At 43.3% G+C, this 20,143-nt stretch overlaps 1 protein-coding gene across 1 annotated transcript in view; it reads right to left on the bottom strand.

Annotated features, from left to right (window-relative positions):
- Positions 1-20,143, bottom strand: part of SETD7 (SET domain containing 7, histone lysine methyltransferase) — a 172,631-nt gene that overhangs the window by 34,727 nt on the left and 117,761 nt on the right. The window contains exons 4-6 of the mRNA XM_086962101.1: positions 10,249-10,438; positions 6,061-6,142; positions 3,169-3,286 (exon numbers count right to left, since the gene is read on the bottom strand). Of these exons, the coding sequence (XP_086818227.1) occupies positions 3,169-3,286; positions 6,061-6,142; positions 10,249-10,438 (390 nt within the window). The remainder of the gene's footprint in view (positions 1-3,168; positions 3,287-6,060; positions 6,143-10,248; positions 10,439-20,143) is intronic.

Raw genomic sequence — 20,143 nt, 5'->3', positions numbered from 1 at the left:
TAAGCACGTAGGAAAAAACAAAAGCATGCAGCATTAATTAGATTTGAGCCGAAATGCAGAGAAATCTGAGAAATCATTGAAACGCTCCAAAACTAGGCCATTCCATTATAAGGGGCATTGGAAACATGCCATGAAATTGGATATAATCTGAGATGAAGATCATGTGTGTTCTTCCAACAATCCTGTATTCATTTGAAATTCCATTAAAGCTCAGACAAGAAAAATAAAAGTCAAAAAGTAAAATCTTCTTCCAAGGAGAAGTTATCCCTACTCCTAGACTGCTTGGAAGTGAACACAGTTGCTCACTTGGTCATATCCAAAGAGTGAGATGATGAACGGAGCATTGAAACTTTTCAGACACTCACCCCCAATCACAGATCTGGGGTGAATTCATCATCGTTCTTTAGCTCACTTTGCCACCCCAGTTCAGACACAGCTATATGCCATAAGTCGGCAGGCTATGCCCAGACGCGGGTCCCTTGCTCACCTTGCCACTGGATTCAAGCTAGCCTGGCTGATGAAGGGTGTTACCCAGAAACCGATCCCAGGATGCTTGTTTCCAGCTCAGGGAAGGCTTAGTTTGGCAGTTCGGACTGGACTGTTCCCATGAGGCTCAGGGTCAAGACTGATTCACATATAGCTGGCGAAGTGAGCTAAAGAATGAGGATGAATTCAACCCAGATCTGTGACTGGGGGTGAGTGTCTGAAAAGTTTCATGCACGCTGTCCATCATCTCCTTGTGTTTGCTTTGTTCACCCTAAGTTGGCAGGGTATGCCCAGAAGTGGGTCCCTTACTCACTTTGCCACTGGATTCAAACTAGCCTGGCTGATGAAGGGTGTTACCCAGAAACCGATGCCAGGATGTTTGTTTCTGGTTCAGGGAAGACCTGGCTTGGCAGTTCATGCTGGACTGTTCCCATGAGGCACAGGATCAAGACTGATTTGAATTTACCTGGGTCTGAACTGAGGTGGTGAAGTGAGCTAAAGAATGATGATGGATTCAAACCAGATCTGTGACTGGAGGTGAGGTTCTGAAAAGGTTCTGTGCTCCGTCTATCATCTCCTTGTGTTTGCTTTCTTCGCCCTAAGTTGGCAGGGGATGCCCAGACGTGGGTCCCTTGCTCACTTTGCCACTGGATTTAAGCTAGCCTGGCTGATGAAGGGTGTTACTTAGAAACCGATTCTAGGGTGCTTGTTTCAGGTTCAGGGAAGACCTGGCTTGGCAGTTCGTGCTTGACTGTTCGCAAGAGGCACAGGGTCAAGTCTGATTTGCCTATAGCTGGGTCTGAACTGAGGTGGCGAAGTGAGCTAAAGAATGATGATGGATTCAACCCAGCTCTGTGACTGGGGTTGAGTGTCTGAAAAGTTTCCTGCGCTCCGTCCATCATCTCCTTGTGTTTGTTTTTAGTATATAGCATATGTTTAAAAATAAATAATTAAGTTGAAAAGGCACGTTTCCTATAGCAATTCTGTGGACCAGAGCAATTTCAATTGATTACTTTGCAGTAGGTAATATGGAGAAGGCCAGACCCTGCAAATCCTCTACGTTGACCATCCTTTCAACACACTAGCTATCTGAGTTATCCTACACCCACACACATTCACACTCCAGTAGAGGAAGGAGAGTAGTCAATCTTGCACTTTCCTGACTGCCAAACCTATTGCAAGAGCCATCCAAAATTGGAAGGGCCCTAGGGCAGATCTTACACACCACTCCCATGCAAAAGACTTCCACTTGTGGTGACCACTGCCGTGCCACCACCTGGCTTCTGTGCCATCTGCAGCAACGTTTTCTTAAAGGAAGACTTCACCATCTCCAAACCCAGGGTGCCAAACCAAAATAGTCAGTAACACAGTGACTTGTGTCAGTCAAACTCTGCAATAAATGGTGGGCTGTACTCCTGAGGCCTAAGTCACGCACACAGAGATGACAAATGAATGAATGAAATAACATTTGTATAGCGCATGGCTACCTGGGAGCATCCCAGCACTGAGCAGTAAATAGAGGAAACAGAACCGTAAGGGAAGAGCAAGGTCTTTAGCTGTTTTCGAAAGGCAAGATGGTTAGATTCCTTGCGAAGGTACAGCGGTAGAGAGTTCCAGAGCTTGGCAGCATTATACGAAAAAAGCCGACCTCCACTTCAGGCTTTCTTGACCACTACTAAATGGAGCTCATCAGAGCGCAGTTTCCTGTTAGCCCTACGGGGGAAAGCTACTACACAACACGGAGAGTCCTCATGACAGGAAACTGGACTATTAAAGTTAAGGAATGTTAATTGCCTAACTGCACAGGATACATTATGACTTCTAGTTCTGCCAGATCAGAGATCGGTAAATACCCAACCGCTCCAAATTTCATCACAGATATGCCACCATGTTAGTCAGATGAAACATCGCAATTGTATCATTTTTTTTTCTTTTTGAGTACTCAGTATATTTGATTCTGGCTCTGGGGCTTAACAGTACTCTAAGAGATCTTACACTCAAATGGGAAAGATGCGCTTACAGGGTCATGTGCCTACTATGACACCATTCATCATGAACACACTGAATTCCAGTAGTTTAGAGTCCACATTAGACAGCAAGTATATGCAGAATTGAATCTACAGGATGAAAGGTGAGGGAGGTAGATGAAACATTAGGGAGGCTGATAGAATACTGGAAAATTGAGGCATGAGAGGGATAATTGAGGAATGAGAGGGAGCATGAAGGAGGCTGGCAGGCAATATTTAAAGGTATGAGGCACAGTAGTTGTAATAATGAATGAAACACGTGAAAGATTGGCCTGGAGGTGAGATATCATAATGTTGGAAATATGAAATAAAAATTGCCCACAATTGTACCATCAGGATGTGTAAAATGGATGCCTTGGATCAATGACACCACAAAAAGCAAGTGTGATGTAGAACTGTGATGACAAAGGCCTGTGGAGTATTTTCTGCAAATTGCTTAACTGGTGTTGTGGTTGTGAATCCTGTGTGTCGACATTGCAGTTGACTTTTATATTTTCTTTGTTCATCCTCAGTTCTGGTTAATGCTTAGTCATTGTATCTGTGTAACATTTTGGAAAGCAGCCCGGAGTGCTGTTAAAGACAGACTTCACCACGTTTGAGTAAGTAATACAGAAATAAGGAAAAGATTTGCAGGGCATTGTGATGTATACATTACCTCATGATGTGTGATGCGCACTCCGTTGTAAAATGACATAACTGTATTAGGTCCAGCAGATACTTTAGCATACAGTCCTTCTCCAGCATTTGAAATAAGCGATTCAGCTACATACACCCTAAGGTACAGAGGAGGGGAAGAGGGGGACATCAAGTCAAAATTTGTATGCTTCAAAAATATTACAACTACAGCTGTACAAGAGAATATTGATTTTGCACTGTCCATAGATAATGCACACGGTTAAAGAACAAACATACTACCCTTCCCGCACTAATACACACCCTTAGGTGAAATAACAAAGTTTTGCTTTTAGAAAATCAGTCAATGCAAAGGACAAAAAATGCGGTTGTGGCTTCAGAGCTAAGAAATGGCAGCTGACCCAGCATAACTCCATTTTGCTTCTTTAATTCTTGGATTCCCTTTTTGGAACTGCTTGAGGGTTGGTGGAGCAGTGACCTACTTTGTTGCTCTTTAAATCCATTTTTATTTTTGGGCATATCCACATGTCTGGGGGGAGCGAGAGTGGGGTTCCAAGAAAACAATATGTTTTTGTGACTGATATTTATCTTTAAGCAACTTTAAGATATGTAACTCATTTTAAAACCTGTTGGATTATTTTATACATTTAGAAAGAAAATAATATTAGTGGGTTGCTTTGCTCAATAGAAGCCAATGTCAATGAAAGAACCCTTTTGTATTTTATTTTGATGGCATTTTATTAAATCTGAATAAATCAGTCCAGAACAGATTTGTGGAAAATAGTAGATTTTAAAACCCTTTGTTATAAAATATAAGCGTGTTGGGTTCGCATATTCCCACCAGTTCTTCATAAGCACGCTGTACTGTTTTTGTAGTAAGGAGGTTTGAACAGATATTTACTTAGGTATGATTTTCTGGGACACTTTTCAATAACGTTTTCCAACTTTATGTGCAGCTTGCCTGCCAAACTTAATCATATCCAGAGAAAGACTATAGGGCTAGATGTACAAAGATGGCTTGGAACTGGAAAAATGCTTTTTCAAAAGTGAAAAATGCGATTCGGTAAACTGTTATCAAATCTAATTTTGTATTTATGATTCGGTATTTGGAAGGTGTGTGTTTACCATAACGGCATGGTATGTATGACTGTTTTGTGACTCAATTCGGGTTGTAAAACAGTAATACTTAACCAGGAGTTTAAAACTAGTGGTAATCCATTCGCAAAGGGGTCCCCAATAGAATGTAAATAATGATATTTTTTTAAGAGCAGGCAATGCCTCCATGAACGGGTGCCTGCTCTTTAAAAATTAAACTTCATGGTTCCATTTTTTTCCATTTAAATGCATCCCATTTTCCTTGAAGTAAACTGGGTTGCATTTATAAAAAAAACAAAAAAATATTGCTTTTTTAGAAAGCAATCACAGACATGGTGGTCTGCTGACCTCAGCTGGCCACCATTCCTGTGATGGTCGTGATTCCTAATGTGTCGCAAACTGCGACCTACCTCGTTAATATTCATGCGGTAGGTCGATTTGCAACACATAAGGAATCCATAAATAAAACTTCATGAGTTTTATACATTAGGAAGATTGATTTCCTATTTGCCATTGGGAGAGAATCACAATTAAAATGCTTGTAAATCTGGCCTACAGACTCACTGCTCCCATTCAAATTGATACTACTTAGGAGCACATTTGGTACCTAAGGTGTCAAAATAGAGTTTACATCTTGTATTAATTAGAAAAATCAAGCTACACTGCGTGCTTTGAGAGAGCTTTAGAATGATTATAATGGCTCAAAATGTATTATTTAATTTACCCAGAAATACGTACTCTGTAAACAGTTGTTCAAAATGGCCACCAGGGTAGTTCAATGGTATGCTGAAAACATTGCTGTGGATGACTCAAGAGTGGTGAGATGAGGGGTGTTCCAGTGTCCAGGACTGCACACTCCGCACAGAAGATACTATATAATTTAGGATTTGGTTCTGCCCAAACTCAAAGGCCTCTGTTGACCAGAATATTGGCCAACTCAATTACATATCTTGGGATATTTAGATATTTAAAAGTTGTTGAAATAACACAAATTAATCTGGTTTATTACAATATATTTAGGAATGGTAAACCTATTATGTCATATTTTCTGAAAATGTATGAGAGATTAAGTTTAAACACAGACATATGAGATGTTTTGTGGAAGATTTGTACTCAGGGACTTTCCTATAATAAGCAGGGGCATATTAGCAATAACCTCGTTAAATTATCGCTGTTTTAGCGACAGGAAACTGCAGCTAAAACGGCGATAATGGGCTTGCTAATATGCGTTATAGAATTCCAATAGAAGCCCAGGTTAGATGTACAGGACATCTAACCTGGGCTTCTATTGGAATTCTATAACGCATATTAGCAAGCCCATTATCGCCGTTTTAGCAGCAGTTTCCTGCCGCTAAAACGGCGATAACTTTAACGAGGTTCTTGCTAATATGCCCCTATGTTTGTTTGAAAAATTAAATAAACAACGCACAGCGATAGGGCATGTGTGCCCACTACATTAATGGAAGGCACTTTCAATGAGTCTTAAATGCAGGTCCCTTCAGCTCACCCAATTGCAAAGATGAGTTGACACGAATTTTAGGACAAACAATATCTACTGCACCCAGACAATAACCATGCATATTCATCTCACTTACGAATTATGAAAGATTTAGAAAATGTACCATTCACTTTTGAATGTCCCTAAAAACAATGTAACTCATGCATAGCAGTGGCAAGCTATCAGCTCCAGTTTCTATGGCCTTATCTGTTATGAAGAGAACCGGTTTCGCCACTCATACCTTATAATCAAGCAGGTTAAATGAACTGTCGACAGAAAGAAACACTTAAGAATTTAAAAATCCTTAGGGAATAAAACTACCTCTCTGACTCGTAAGGATCAGGAAGAAGTGTATTTGTAGAAATGCAAGATGAAGTAGACTTATCAAAATTGAAAATTGAGCCTAAAAAAAAGAAATCGATACAGTAATTAAATTGAGTGACCAAACTGCGACATTTGTCTGTTTTATTAAGCCTAATAGTATGTTACATAGCCACAGGAAAAGTAATCTTCAATATTAAAAGGATGTCAAAACCACTTCTATGAAAAACAATAGCTATTTGTGTGTACTTTGTACAGACCCAGATTATTTAACATATTTAAATTGTAATCTATTTGCTTTCTCCGGTTGCCTGAAACACCCGGGGTTGTAACAGCATCAACAGTGGTGGGCGTGGCTCAGTATGCACAGTTGCAGATGTGCTTCTGCCATTTACATGCCTAATGAAAAGTATGTGCAGCTGGACTTGCACAGAAGTACATTTTAATTTTTTTTTTATTTGAGGGACATTTTGTGGAGTTTTTTCTAAGATTCATATATTACATTTTTCTTTGTTTGAGGCACATATTATGAATTTTTTCATATGATGTGCATATTGCATTTTTCTTCATTTGAGGTACAGTTTATGAAGTTTTTCCTAACTACAGATATATAAAACAATTTTTTTTTACCCTTTTCTCAGCTAGGCTGAGCTTTATATAAAGAGCACATTTTGATGTAAAATGTGATTTTAACACCTGCACACAAACTAATGATTGGGCATATAAATAACAGGAACATGGCTTCAACTGTGCAATTGATGCTTGCCCACCATTCATTGCGCAAATTTCAAGTTGACCATGATAGGGCCCCAAGTAGAAATCCTTGTCCCAGTGTTACCATACACATAGTTGCAGAATTTGAAGACACAAACAGGTAGTTGGCCCTCACTTTTTTCAAAGTGTAGCCAAGATAGAATCTTGGCATTCAAGTGTTTGGTGGAGGTAGGCAATGTGACTGGCTGAAACACGTAAACATGATGCTGTTTGTTAGCATCATGCTGTGTTTTTGGGACTAGTCATGGTATGGATTATTTTGTTGTCACAGAATAGTAGACCTAGGCAAGGAAAATAATTCTAACCATTGATGCCCATCAGAAACAGCTTCTTTGCTCCTAAGAGGCGGAACATATCATTGTATGTGATGGGTTCATGCAGCACATAAAAGCTTATGAATGAGAAAACCTTCTGAACTTTTTCCTCCTTAATGCAATGTTCAGGTAAATTTGTAAATGGGTAAAATGAAGAAGTGATTCATTGCCAACTTCACTTTAACTATCGAATGGGTACCATCACTTTTAAGTTCCTATACCTGGTTCCTCTGGGACAGCTGGCCTTAAGCACAGTCTCCACAGTGGAACACAAGCCTTTTAGCACACTGGCTTTCATCTCCATCTTGAGCAAAATAGTTGGGAGCTAGTACTTGCTGTGGATCACCAGAGGCTTCATGGAACTGGAAAGGAATAAGAAATATTTTCCTTGAATAAGGATTGATTGGCCGAATTATTTAGGAATTTCTGTTACCTTATGACCGGAGGGACATTTGAAGAAAAGTAAGTGTATGTTTTAAGGGGGATAGTGCGTAGTGTTATTGTATTGGTCTTTCACTAGGGACCTGGAGAAATCCACTATTGCTAGATATGCTGGATCAATATACAAGGAACTAGAAACATGGTTGCAAGAGGGATGGATTCAAACTTACCTTGTCACATTGCTAGTAACAGGCAGCGATCCAGCCATCCTCTGTTACTTATATCACCAAAAACGGCAAACGCCTCTAAACCCATACGTTGAATGGAATTGGACAACATTAAATTATTATTAAAACATTAAAAATAAGAATAATATTATGTTTCATACATATATAAATATTAATACCTCTTCTGTGTTTATTACATATGTATGAAATGTAATATGTTATTTTTTCAAATGTTTTAGTCATAGTTTGAATGTGGACAGTCATAGGCAATTTGCCATTGGATGTTTAGAGGCCTTTGCCTTTTGAGGTGATATTAGTAACAAGAGAAGCTACTTTTATTTTTATGTTTGCGAACTTTATCTCCTTGTATTTTTGAGAGTTCACTCTTTCTTATAACTTCAGTCTCCATCAGTACAATTACGAATGCCATTGAGGGGATTCTTTAGTCTTGTAGCATTGAACATCAGTTTTGAAGCAACCACATATGAGTGCATGCCCATTTTAAATTTGCAGCAGTTTTAAGCAGTGCTTAATTTGAGCTACTGATTTCCAGTGCTCAGCACTGGCACTTGATTATCAACACCAGCACTTATAGCAGTTTGCCACAAGGTGGCACTCTCTGTCTAACTTAGCAGAGCAACAGTATATTACTAATATAATGTACCTTAAAAATAAGGAATACCTGTCGCCCAAGCCATTCTGATCGGTTGGGAGGGGGGGCTGGAATAGTCTGAATTGTCAGACTTATAAGAGTGTGATGGTTAGAAGTTGTGTTTGTACTGGCATTGGCAGCACTGGCATGGGCAATGGGTGGTGCAAGCTGCAGTGGACTCCTGACAAGGGCCCTGGCACTTATTATGATTTATTTTTTTTACAAATTAAGCACTAGTTCTAAGCTATCATGTTAGACCTACCTTGTGCATTCGGAACCCTGTTAGAGGTAGTACATTAGATTATTAGGGAAAATAGTTTATTGGCATAAATTGGGCTTCAGCGTTAGTGTCCCTTCCACATCTATTGCAAAGAGGTTCTAAATTATCAAAAGAAAGTAACAGGCTTAATTATATTTTTGAACTAATTGTAGCATGGGTAGTGTCATTTTCATTAAGGAAATACTCAGTTTAGAGGTTCATGTAAGAAAACTGAAAGCATGTACAACCTTGGTTGTACTAGCTACACAGAAACATGAAGGACATTTTAAGTGATTTAAATACCATGCAGGGATGTACAGGAAGAAGATTGAGACATGCAGAATATTATTAAAGCCCTATGTAAGTCGCTACGATTGTATTAATTAAAACCCCAAATTGTATGTGAATTTCAAGGCCTGTGTGAAAAGTATATAGAAAAGATTATTCACTAGATATGAGATATGACACATTTCTTTTTCAACTGGTAGCACCACAAAGTGCCAACTGGGAAAAACATAGGTATCCAATTTCTAGAATGCATGTACACCCTACATCGAAAACACTTCTTACACATCCCAGGTTTGCACGAAATCATAGAAAAGGCTACATATATATAGTTTAGGAAAGCACATATGCTGGAAGTTTCTTTCGACAATTAACAGAGAGTAATACGAATAGTGTTCAAAGGAGGAGGGATTAATAAAAAAATTGTAGTTAGATAAAATAATGTATCTGCTGTTATGATGTTTTTATCACACAATAATATATAAATGCTTCTAACGTGGGAGATTGCTCAAGGGAAGGGATGAAGGTGGTACAACAGGGTATTTTATACAAAGTACCATTTTGCCACACTGTTCTTAGTACTCGTTAGATCCAGTTTGGCAGAGAGCAGTGTAGAACATCTTTAAAGACTGCCCTAAAGAGAAGAACTTTAAACCGCAGGGTAAAACAGAGGATATATTCATTTTTGTTGAACTAATTGTCTCGTAACTCCTGCTTTCGAGTTTCAACAAACACAAAACGTTGTTTACATCATTATATCCACTTGTATGGTATGGTCAAACGTGCTTGTTAACACACACCATGTAAAGGATACCGATCCCAAAAGACTCGGCATTTCCTTTCAGCTGGGTATCATATTTTTATATTGATAAACAAATTAGCATATTTATTGTTTCCTGCAACAACTGGCTGAGAAATGTCTATACATTATATAAACGTCTAAATAACATAATGAGGTAGACAATACACCAGACAAGTTACTTGATATTAGTGTAGTTATGTCTGAAGTTTATGTACTTCTAATGCAACAAAATGTTTAGTGTATAGATAACACATTAAGCAAAATGCCATCAACATAATGCACAGATTTAATAAATTAACAACAAAGCATAAAGTGTTTTTTGGACAATGTTATCAACAAAGTTTTCTGTAAAATAAAAAAATTCAAAAATTGATTGCGCTACAAGTAATTTAAATATCACATGCAAACACGAAACCAAAGTGAATTTAGGATACACATTCTGACTACTGTACGGGTTCCGAAAACACAAAGGTTCAGAGATTGATCAAACTTACTGTCTGGCACCACATCAAAATGAGGTCTGCCCTCCTCTATAAATTTGAGGTGGGCTAATTTTCCCTCTATCATCTCTCCATCTATAAACTTTCCATAAAGTGCTGTTTTTCCGTCAGGATACACATAGGCAATCTTCTCCCCAGTCATCTCCCCGTCTTCATTCACGTCTCCAACAAGGCTGCCTCCATCCTGCCAGTAAATGAAAGTAGAATTTTAGAAAGCGTGCAATATTTTGATGTCTTTTACCAATGACCAATTCTTAACTCAAAATGGAATATCTAAAATAATTACAGGGTAACATTTAAGTTGCTTCTTTCACTTTATCAAACTTCCAATACATGGCTAAATCTAACATTTTAAAAGTTAACCTTACACAGTACATGGCAGTCTTTGTTGCATGTGGTAAATACATTTACTTTGTTACACATTAAGCACAACACTGAGTAAGAAATAGAGTGGCAAAATGGGCCTTAAATTATACCCAACATGGCATATATTTTATGACACAAGTACTAGATACCTGTAAATACCAAAAGTCGTTTTTGTCCAATTTATTACAAAGAACCACAAATTAGTACAGGCCAAAATATTTTGTGACAGACTTCTTTAAGAAATGTTTGCCACTTCGGGGCCTTAACCCTGGAGCAATTAAACACATGTTAGCAGCGTTGCATTTTAATATACTGTCACCATGTAGATTGCTCAAGACAAAATACATTTCAGTTATAATGTATTTCTGAAAATGCCGGACCATAAGCTCAATCTTCTTTTACATCTGTCCTCCTTTAGGAATCTGAACATCGTGGTAAGAAGAATGACAGATCTTGTTGCAAGCGTGATGCTGATATGTGTCTCATGTTTCTGATTAACAGTGCCTAGCTCTTGCTTATACTCATGTGGTCCCACCATTACCCCCTCATAGGTTCTCCTAGTCCTAGTCCTAACATAGTGAGGCAGTCCTGCCTCCCAACAGCCAATCAAAACGCTTAAATTTATGGCAAAGGTCACATAAGCCCCTCCCACCCACCGCCATGCCTGTTTTCTTTTGCTGACCAAAGGCGGTCAGAACACTGATGTGCTCCGTGTTTTCTGTTGCCGGTTCCGAGTAGGGCAGGCTGTGTATGCGGTGCTGTGAGTTTTTAATTGCTTTTCTGTGAAATTTGTTTACTTTGATGCATATTCTGTGCGCGGCCGCAGCAGGGTTCCAGTCAGCTGTACTCCTGCTCCTTGGCCAGAACGTGCTCCCTGCGCATGTGCTGGGGCGGGGAGCTTTTTCTTGCATTCTGGCCGCCGGTAGTTCCGGTGCAGGTGTCTTCCAGCAGCATCCGGCTCCCGCGGCCATGGTGTTTGTTCTGAGGCTTGGGGGGAGACTGCAGGCTGTCCTTTGAGGTTTCCAAGTCTCATGTTTCACAGGACTTGGTTGATTGGGGGCAATGTTTATGGGAGTAGCTCGGCCCTTCCTGGTATGTGTTGGGCTTCCTGTGTGGTTTGCTCTTCCTGCTTGCCGCCATGAGTGATGGGGCTTCCTTTCCGATGCCTATGAAATCCATGTCCAAGCAGAATACTGTCCAGGAGCTGCAGGAGGATGTCCTTTTGAACATTTCCAGGGCTGATTTGCAGGATTTAATTAATTCTGCTGTCCAGGCTGGGCTGCTCGAACCTACGGCTAAAAAGTCTAAGGATGGGAGGAGCCTAGCGAGTGACCAAGATGGCCGCGTAGGAGACCGGCTCCGCTCACCTCCCTACCTCGCCACATTATCCAGACCCATATCCTGGGACTGTGCCCCGCTCCCGGTTTCGCGAGAGGAAGCGACGCCTGCGGCACCAACTTTGAGCTGTCTCCGAGGCTCGGAGACGAAGATATGTAGTCCCGTAAATTGGGGCCTGGAGGTCTGGTGAAACCAGGACCTCGTGTGGTGCCCGCCCCGAGTGCGTCAACAACAGGGGCCGGTAACCGGAAGTCCCTGGTCCGGCCTGACCCTCGCCCGAGCGCCCCCGGATCCATTTGGCGCCCCCCCTGCAGGAGTGAAAGGGGGCGGGGCATAATGGACGTGTCTGCTACGGACCCGTAGGTACACAGTGATGCTACCCCGGGAGCTATGAGGGGTTAAAAAAAAAAACCATGCAAACAAGGACAACGAAAATTGCATACCCCCAAAGAAATAAGAGGCCAGTGCAAGGGCAACGTGAGTTGGGGACAGGGGCCCCCCTCCCCAGCCCCCCTGGTCCGCTTGTTGCCATCGGCTGCTAGGCATATCGGGGCTGGATGTGGCGCGACGCGCAGAGTGTCTGCTGAATTCGCTGGGCTGGAGGCGGCGAGGGGCAAACCCTAGGAATTCATCTTGTGGCCTGTGCAACGCGCCGGACGGTGACTTATTTGGCAAAGGAGACTCTCTGCTGCCAGGCCAGCTATCTGTTTTCCTCCTGGGGCCCGAGTAGCCGATCAAGCCTGGTGGAGGCAGTGGAGTCGTCCCGCGGCGTCGACTACCCACACCTGGGCAGACTGAGCCTCGTGACAGCGGGAATGCCTCTGGAGGTGCAACGGGGCATGATATAATACTCGCCTAGCGATAGCCCTTGGTGTGGTGGAATTCATTTGACCTGTCATCCGCTGAAGGATCAGAGCTGGACTGACTTAGGCCCTGGGGGTGCCTGAATGGTGTTCTGATGTTGATAGGTGTCAAGGGGGTGCAGACACACTGTGACACAAAATCTTAGTGTGGGCTCCAGAACGTACCTGGCACTACTACTCAAGGGAGTGAGATGGCGACTAAGATCTACGTGGATAGATCCCTGCCCAGATCCTCCAAGGGATCCAGAAGTGTTCAATCCAACAAGTTGGACCAATATACCATGCCCAAGGGTTCACTGACGAAGGTGAAAAGAACACAGGTGGGCGGAGAAGAGGTTGTGCTTGGCCCCACTGAGCCAACTATGACAGATGAGGTTCAGTCATCCCTGGGTCAGAAGTGGAGGTCCTAAATAATAAGCTGGATACAGTAACGATTGAGATGGGGCTGGTGCAGGTGGATCTTAATAAGGCGAGTGAGAATGTGAAGACACTGGAGGTCAAGACGGCCAGCCTGATCGACGACGTGTCCCTGCTGCAACAAGAGGTGCGGGACCTCAAAGCCTCAAGAGTCCTTACAGATCGTAAGCTGGATGACTATGAAGGGAGGGCCAGGCGCAACAACGTCCGCATTCTTGGGGTGCCCGAGAAATCAGAGCGTCAAAGACCGGACCTGTTCGTCGAGGACATTATTCTTAACCACCTTAAGCCTAATGGACTAAGCAATTTCTTCACTGTAGAGCGTGCACAAAGGGTACCTGGGGGAAAGCCATGAATCAGGACATCGCCCGCCCCAAGATTGCAAGGGTTCTTAATTTCCGCAACAAAGATGCGATCCTACAGACGGAGCGTGCGGGCCCCTCCTGAAATATGAAAACGCGACCCTCTCCTTCTTTCCAGACTTTACTCAAGCCGTACAGAGACAACGTCCGACCTTCTTGACGGTGAAAAAGAAGATGAGAGACAAGGGGCTGAAATATGCCATGCTGTTTCCAGCCCGTCTTCGGTTGGAACTTGACGGGAAGACCTGTTTTTTTTATAATCCTGAGGTGGCGTCGGACTGGTTGGAGAGTGTACACTCGACAGAGGCGGAGAATCGAGGTCGGGAGGAAGCAGATGAACAATAGGAGAACCCATATTGATGACTGCAGGACTTAATTTGCTGTATGTTATGAGCGAGGGAAGGGTGCGGGTCCAGAATGATTCTCCGGGTTAACTATCTTAGATTAGGAATTATACTGGGCCAGCCCGGAGTGAAGAAGTAATGGCAAGATTGGATGGGGGAGACGGGCGGGTCGTTTGGCCCTCCCTCCATTTACTACTTTTAGTTAGTTGGAGACTAGTTTTAGGGCGACAGGCACACTGCTGGTTGGAGATGTGCGCAAGCTACTTGCAGGGGTGCAGGTTGGAGGGTGGGGGGTCAAGAGTTGTGGGGGGGGCGTTTTGAAACTACTAATGTAATCAGTGCAGTATTATTAGCAAAATGTTTATTCCTTTTGCATCAGGTGACAGTTTTGCAATATAATGCTAGCGGTGTGGGGTAAATGTCTCGTACTAGTCCGGGATCAGGGATAAGAGTGTTGAGCTGGAATGTCAATGGTCTTGGTGACAAGATCATTTTTTAAAAAAACATTTTTATTAGATTTTTGTCCCATTTTATGCAACACGAGCAGAGCAGATAACAACAAATGTTACATAAAAAGATAACATAATAAAATGCCAAATCATGAAAATAGATATATGAAAAGATACAGAAAAAAAAGAGGAATGATCATGCAGTTTTCCCTTGAATCCAGTCCATAACCGCTGCCCAGATCTTCATTCCCATGGTCCTTTTTCTTCGGCCCTTAGTCCTATATATAGCCACTTCCAAATTATACATAGCTAACAGGCGAGCACACCAAGTCTCAAAAGACGGGGGAGCAGGACTAATACACTCATGCGTAATACAAGCACGTATTAGCGCCATACAAATGAACAAAAAACGTTTCCTAACTTCAGAAAGTATATCTGACGTTACACCTATCAATACCATCTCCCCCGTTATAATAACTGTTGATCCCAGCAGTACACCCAAAAATTGCTCAATAGAAGAAAATAAGTTAGTCAATTTTGGACACAGGAAAAACATATGTAGTGCATTAGCTGCGAATTCCCCACATCTGCTATACGTGGTGCCCACCGTCGCCCCCCATTTCGATATCTTGCCAGGCGTATAATAAAGGTCATATAAAGCCATATAATGTTGTGAGCGTGATCTTCCTGTGATTAAAATTCTATTTGCTAATCTAATTGATTCCTCTATGTTAATTAAATCCCTACCTAACTTTGTTGACCATTTACTTTGATATATCTCTATATCATCCGGGCATGACAGAATAAGAATTTTATAATATTGTCCTATCGATGTTTTCTTAGACATGCTATCAATAAGGGGAATTCTCCTCAATTGAGATTCTGCCTGGAAGCCTAAAGCATTAATGTAGCTACGAATCTGTAAGTACTTAAAAAAATCAGTTCCTGGTAGATTAAATGTATCTTGCAGTTCAGCGAAAGAAACAAGACGATCATCGCAAGCAGTAATTTTTTAAATACCTAGTTGTCTCTTAATTAATCTCCATGCCATATAGGCTGACTTCAATATCTTGAATTTGTTTTTTTTACAGTAACTAGTTTCTATCACTTTAATCAAACATCCACGACATTCCTCCCCCAATGCAAATTCATAAATGGATGGGGAGTGGCTCGGTAGAATCCATGCCCTTTCACCAATCAGCAAGGGATTAATAAACTGCAAAACAGACGCCAAATAATAAAACAGGAAATACGGTATACCCCAGCCTCCTCTATCCTTAGACAATATCATCTTTTTATATGCCTGTCTCTGACGCCTATAGCCCCATAGGAATCTTGCTGACATCCTTTCTAACTGTTTAAACCAGCTAGAAGGGAATTCAAGCGGTATGGCACGGAACATATATATAAACGTGGGGAGTACCGACATTTTTAAAACATTGGCCCGCCCAAATAAAGATAAATTAAAATGATCTATTCTCTCCAGCATTGAATTTACTTTTTTCAAGACCGTGTTCAGGTTTAATTCCAGGATAGTGGATAGTGGTAGTTCAATTTTAATGCCTAAATATGTGGCTTCTGTCACGGTTCTAATTTGAGCCGGGGGATCCTGGCCAACATACAGTATTTGAGTTTTAGAAATGTTCAACTTGTATCCTGAGAAGGATCCAAACTAAGGTGCTCATTAGGATGGCGGACGGACCTGCGTCCGTCCGCCACCCCAGAGTAGGAGGGACTGTCCGCAGGGGCAGCGGCGGTTCCTCCATGCAGATTAGGATGTGACCGCCACCCTGGCGGTTACATCCTCAATATTTAACATTGCGGCCGGTGCTGCTTGAAGCAGCACCCGCCGCAAGGTTGAATATGCATGCATTGCATTTGCATGCACAAAGCGGCAGGCACCGCGCGGTGCCTGCTGCTTCGTGCATGCAAATGCAGGGGGGTACCATAGGTACGCCCCATGTGCACCCTCCACCCCCCGTCACCCTGGGGGCCCGCAACGGGCCCCCAAAGAAATCTCCGTATGCCTTTCCATGGCGGAGAAGCCGCCACAGAAAGGCATCAGTGTTCCCCCATCCTAAGACCTCTGAGCTAGTTGGTAACACACCCAATTAAGTTTAGCATAGTCAGTGGAGGCCTGGAATATACGCAGTTCCACGTCGATACTACTGTTTATGTTATTCCAATGCGCAGGGCCTAGTGGGAAACTAGGAACTACACTACAATGGCTGGCGGTGTCTGTTAGACACCGCCTCCATATTAGAGCTTTTCCGCCGCGGTCGTAAGGCGACCACGGTGGAAAAGCAGCGGACGGTCTCCCTGACCCCCCCCAGCCATCCTAATCTGGCAGGAGGTCTTTGAAGTCTCCGCAGCGGTTTTTCCGCATCCTCCGGGCCGGTGGACACTTCCGACGGCCCGGAGGATGCGAAAAAAACGCAACCCTAATGAGGGCCTGAGTTGTTAGATCCTCTATTATTGAGATTGCCCTCTGAATATCTGTGGTTACTACAACTATATCATCCGCATAAGCGAAAGCCCTGTAATTCATACGAGAAACTTGAACTGGTTTAATATTCTCAGCATGATTTAGCTTATTTAAAAATATATCAATGTAAAGGGCGAACAATAACAGGGAGCACGGACATCCGACGTGTTCCACGAAAAATAGAAAAAGAATCGGATTCCTTAACAGAGGCTGTTGGGGAGACATACAGAGCCTTTAACACAGAAATCATCTTTGGACCAAAGCCCTTCTGATAAAGCACATCCCATAGATACGACCAGGCTACCCTGTCGAATGCCTTCTCGGCATCCAACAGGGTAATTCCCATTGCCGTCTTGGTCACCTGAGCCCAGTCCATAAGAGCAATAAACCGTCGAATATGATCAGTGGTATCACGATTTGGAATAAATCCAGCCTGAAATAAGAGACAATAGATGGAATTATGCCTGAGATCCGGGAAGCTAAAATCTTTGAATAAATCTTACTATCAGCGTGGGTGACCAGATCAAGAGAGGGATGGTGAATCAGCTAATTAGAAGACTCTCCCCAGAAGTTGCACTATAGCAGGAGACGCATCTTGTTGGGAATCGGTGCATGGCTCTCCATAAAGGGGGATATAAACTAGTGGCGCATGCTGGGTTTACATCCGGGTCTAGGGGAGTTGGTATCCTCATTAAAAATTCCATACCGTTTGAACTGCAGGCTACATGGTCAGACCAGAGGGGCAGATATGTGTGTTTCTTAGGGCAGCTGGGAGGTAGGACGGTTACCTTCTTGTCCATATATGTACCGCCGGGCCTTCAATCGGATACTTTTAAAGATTTGAGTGCCGTTTTTCTAACCCTGCCCCTGGGTCTCTTGGTGCTGGGGGGAGATTTCAACGCAGTACTCGATGGGGGAATAGATAGATTCCCGGCACTAATTCATACAGCATCGCAGAAGTAGCTCCCTGACTTCCTTGAATCGCTGGGGTTGGTTGATAGTTGGAGGGTGCGTAATTTGACTCAGAGGCACTTCACTCATGTGTCCGCCGCAGATTAGACTACATATTGATACCGGCGGCTATGGCAGGCACAATTAGATACGCAAGATACCTGGGGATGGGCCTCTCAGATCATTCCCGATGTGGTTACAGGTTGAGATCTGGCAACCAGCGGGCACCGTCGACTCAGCACAGTCACTGTGGGAGGCATATAAAGTAGTGTTGCGGGGTGAGGTCCTCTCCTTGATCGCAGGCAAAAAGAAGAAACACCACGCGGAAGTAACCAGGGTAGAGGCGGAAGTTGTGGGGTTGGAAAAATGGGTGGCTGAGACGTCTGCTTAGGGAGACCTGCATCTGTTGAAATTGAAACAAGATGAGTACAATGACTTTTCCAGGGAGAGGGTAGTCTCTTATAACAATGTCATACAAAGTTGAGTATACGAACATGGAGATAAGGCCAGTAAGTTAATCGCTTGGTTAGAACGTGGAGAGCGGGCCTCTCGTTTGGTGCCTGAGATAGAAGGGCCGGGACCTGATAGAATTACTGATCCGCAGGCAGTGGCAGATGTCTTTTTGGAGTATTACAAAGAAGTATATACCTCGTCGAATGGTTTTACAGAGACTGAGAATGGCGAAATGATCAGAGATATAGGCATGCCGAGCCTCTCGGAGGACAATAGGAAATATTTAGACTCCTCCATTACGGATGATGAAATCGTGCAAGCAATTAGAAACATAAAGTCTGGGAAGGTAACGGGTCCTAATGGGGTGCCTATAGAGCTATATAAATTGAATGCCTATAAAATCGCTCCGCATATCCGTGCCATGTTTCTAGAAAGTAGAGAGTTGGGGCAACTTCCGTACGACTAGCGGGTGGTGAATATTGTGGTTATTCATAAAGCAGGCAAGACTAGGACATCCCCTTCCTCATATCGACCCATCTCGCTTCTCAATGCAGAGCCCAAGATATTGGCGAAACTGCTTGCCACTAGATTGGTCAAGGTCATTACAACCTTGATACACCCCGATCAATCTGGCTTCCTGCCGCGTCGTAACACAGCCCTGAACGTACGGAGACTCCACGGGATTCTGGGTGGCTCCCGGAGAATAATGGAAACGGCAGTTTTGGTGTTTTTGGGGCTTATCTATTTGCAGTTTTGACTAAGATGGGCTTTGGCTCGGAATTTATCGGGTGGGTTCGATTGTTGTATGCCGCTCCCTTGGCCAGAGTGATCGTAAATAATTGTAAATCAGCTGACTTTACCCTTTGGGAGGGGCACGAGACAGGGATGCCCATTGTCCCCACTTCTCTTCGCACTGGCGTTTGAGCCTCTGGCGGCTTGGGTCCGGTGGGACCGGTCGATACGTGGCCTGAGGTGGACACCAGAGTGGGAGGATAAAATCTTGCTTTACGCGGACGATATCCTGCTATATCTCACTACCCCAGGGCGTCTCTGAGTAATTTCTTGGAAGTCCTGGCCATATTTGGTAGATACTCCGGGTTTGCTATAAATTGGACAAAGTCGGTATTGTTTGTTATATCGGGTGGGCCGCCTGTGGTCCCGCAGTCATGCCCTATAAAGATAGAACTAGTGGGATTTAAATATCTTGGCTTATATATAACACTGGACCCGAAGGCGAGGTATGCTAATAATTTGGAGCCCCCCTTGAGTCAGTTCAAAAAAGATGTGGAACGCTGGAGGGCTCTCCCCCTGTCATTACTTGGGAGGGCGGTGTTGTTTAAGATGATGGCCTTGCCTCGGTTCCTATACATACTCCAAAACACAATGGATCCAGTGCCTATTACTTACTTCAGGGAGATCGAGACACTTTAGAGGCAGCTCCCCTGGGACGGCAGGCCCCGCATAGCTTTTATCAAGCTGACTCTGGTATGATGGCGGCATCGGTCTCCCGGACTTGAGGAAATATTACTGGGCCTCACATCTTGCGGCGGTGAATCATATGATTTATGGCCCCCCCAAGGGGACCCAGGCTATGCTATGGACCGTGGGCAGGCACCAGGTGGAGATATCATTAAAGCCCTGTATGCTAAGCCCAGAAGATTCACGTTGGCGGGCCCGACGGCGCATGCCGTACATGTCTGGCACGCGGCTAACAGAAGTTTGGGATGGGAAGGGAAACTGACATTGGCCACCCCCCTGTTTAGCTCAGAGAGGCTCGGAAGCTTGCGGAAGTCTAAAGGGTTCGATAAGTGGGACCCTATCGGAATTAGTCAGATTAAAGATGTGTGGGGGAAGAGCTGTG

The sequence above is a fragment of the Lissotriton vulgaris genome, chromosome 3_1, assembly GCF_964263255.1.
Source record: "Lissotriton vulgaris chromosome 3_1, aLisVul1.2, whole genome shotgun sequence".
Taxonomy (NCBI): Eukaryota; Metazoa; Chordata; class Amphibia; order Caudata; family Salamandridae; genus Lissotriton; species Lissotriton vulgaris.
The sequence above is the reverse complement of the archived record's forward strand: the minus strand, read 5'-3'. Positions and strand labels throughout refer to the sequence as shown.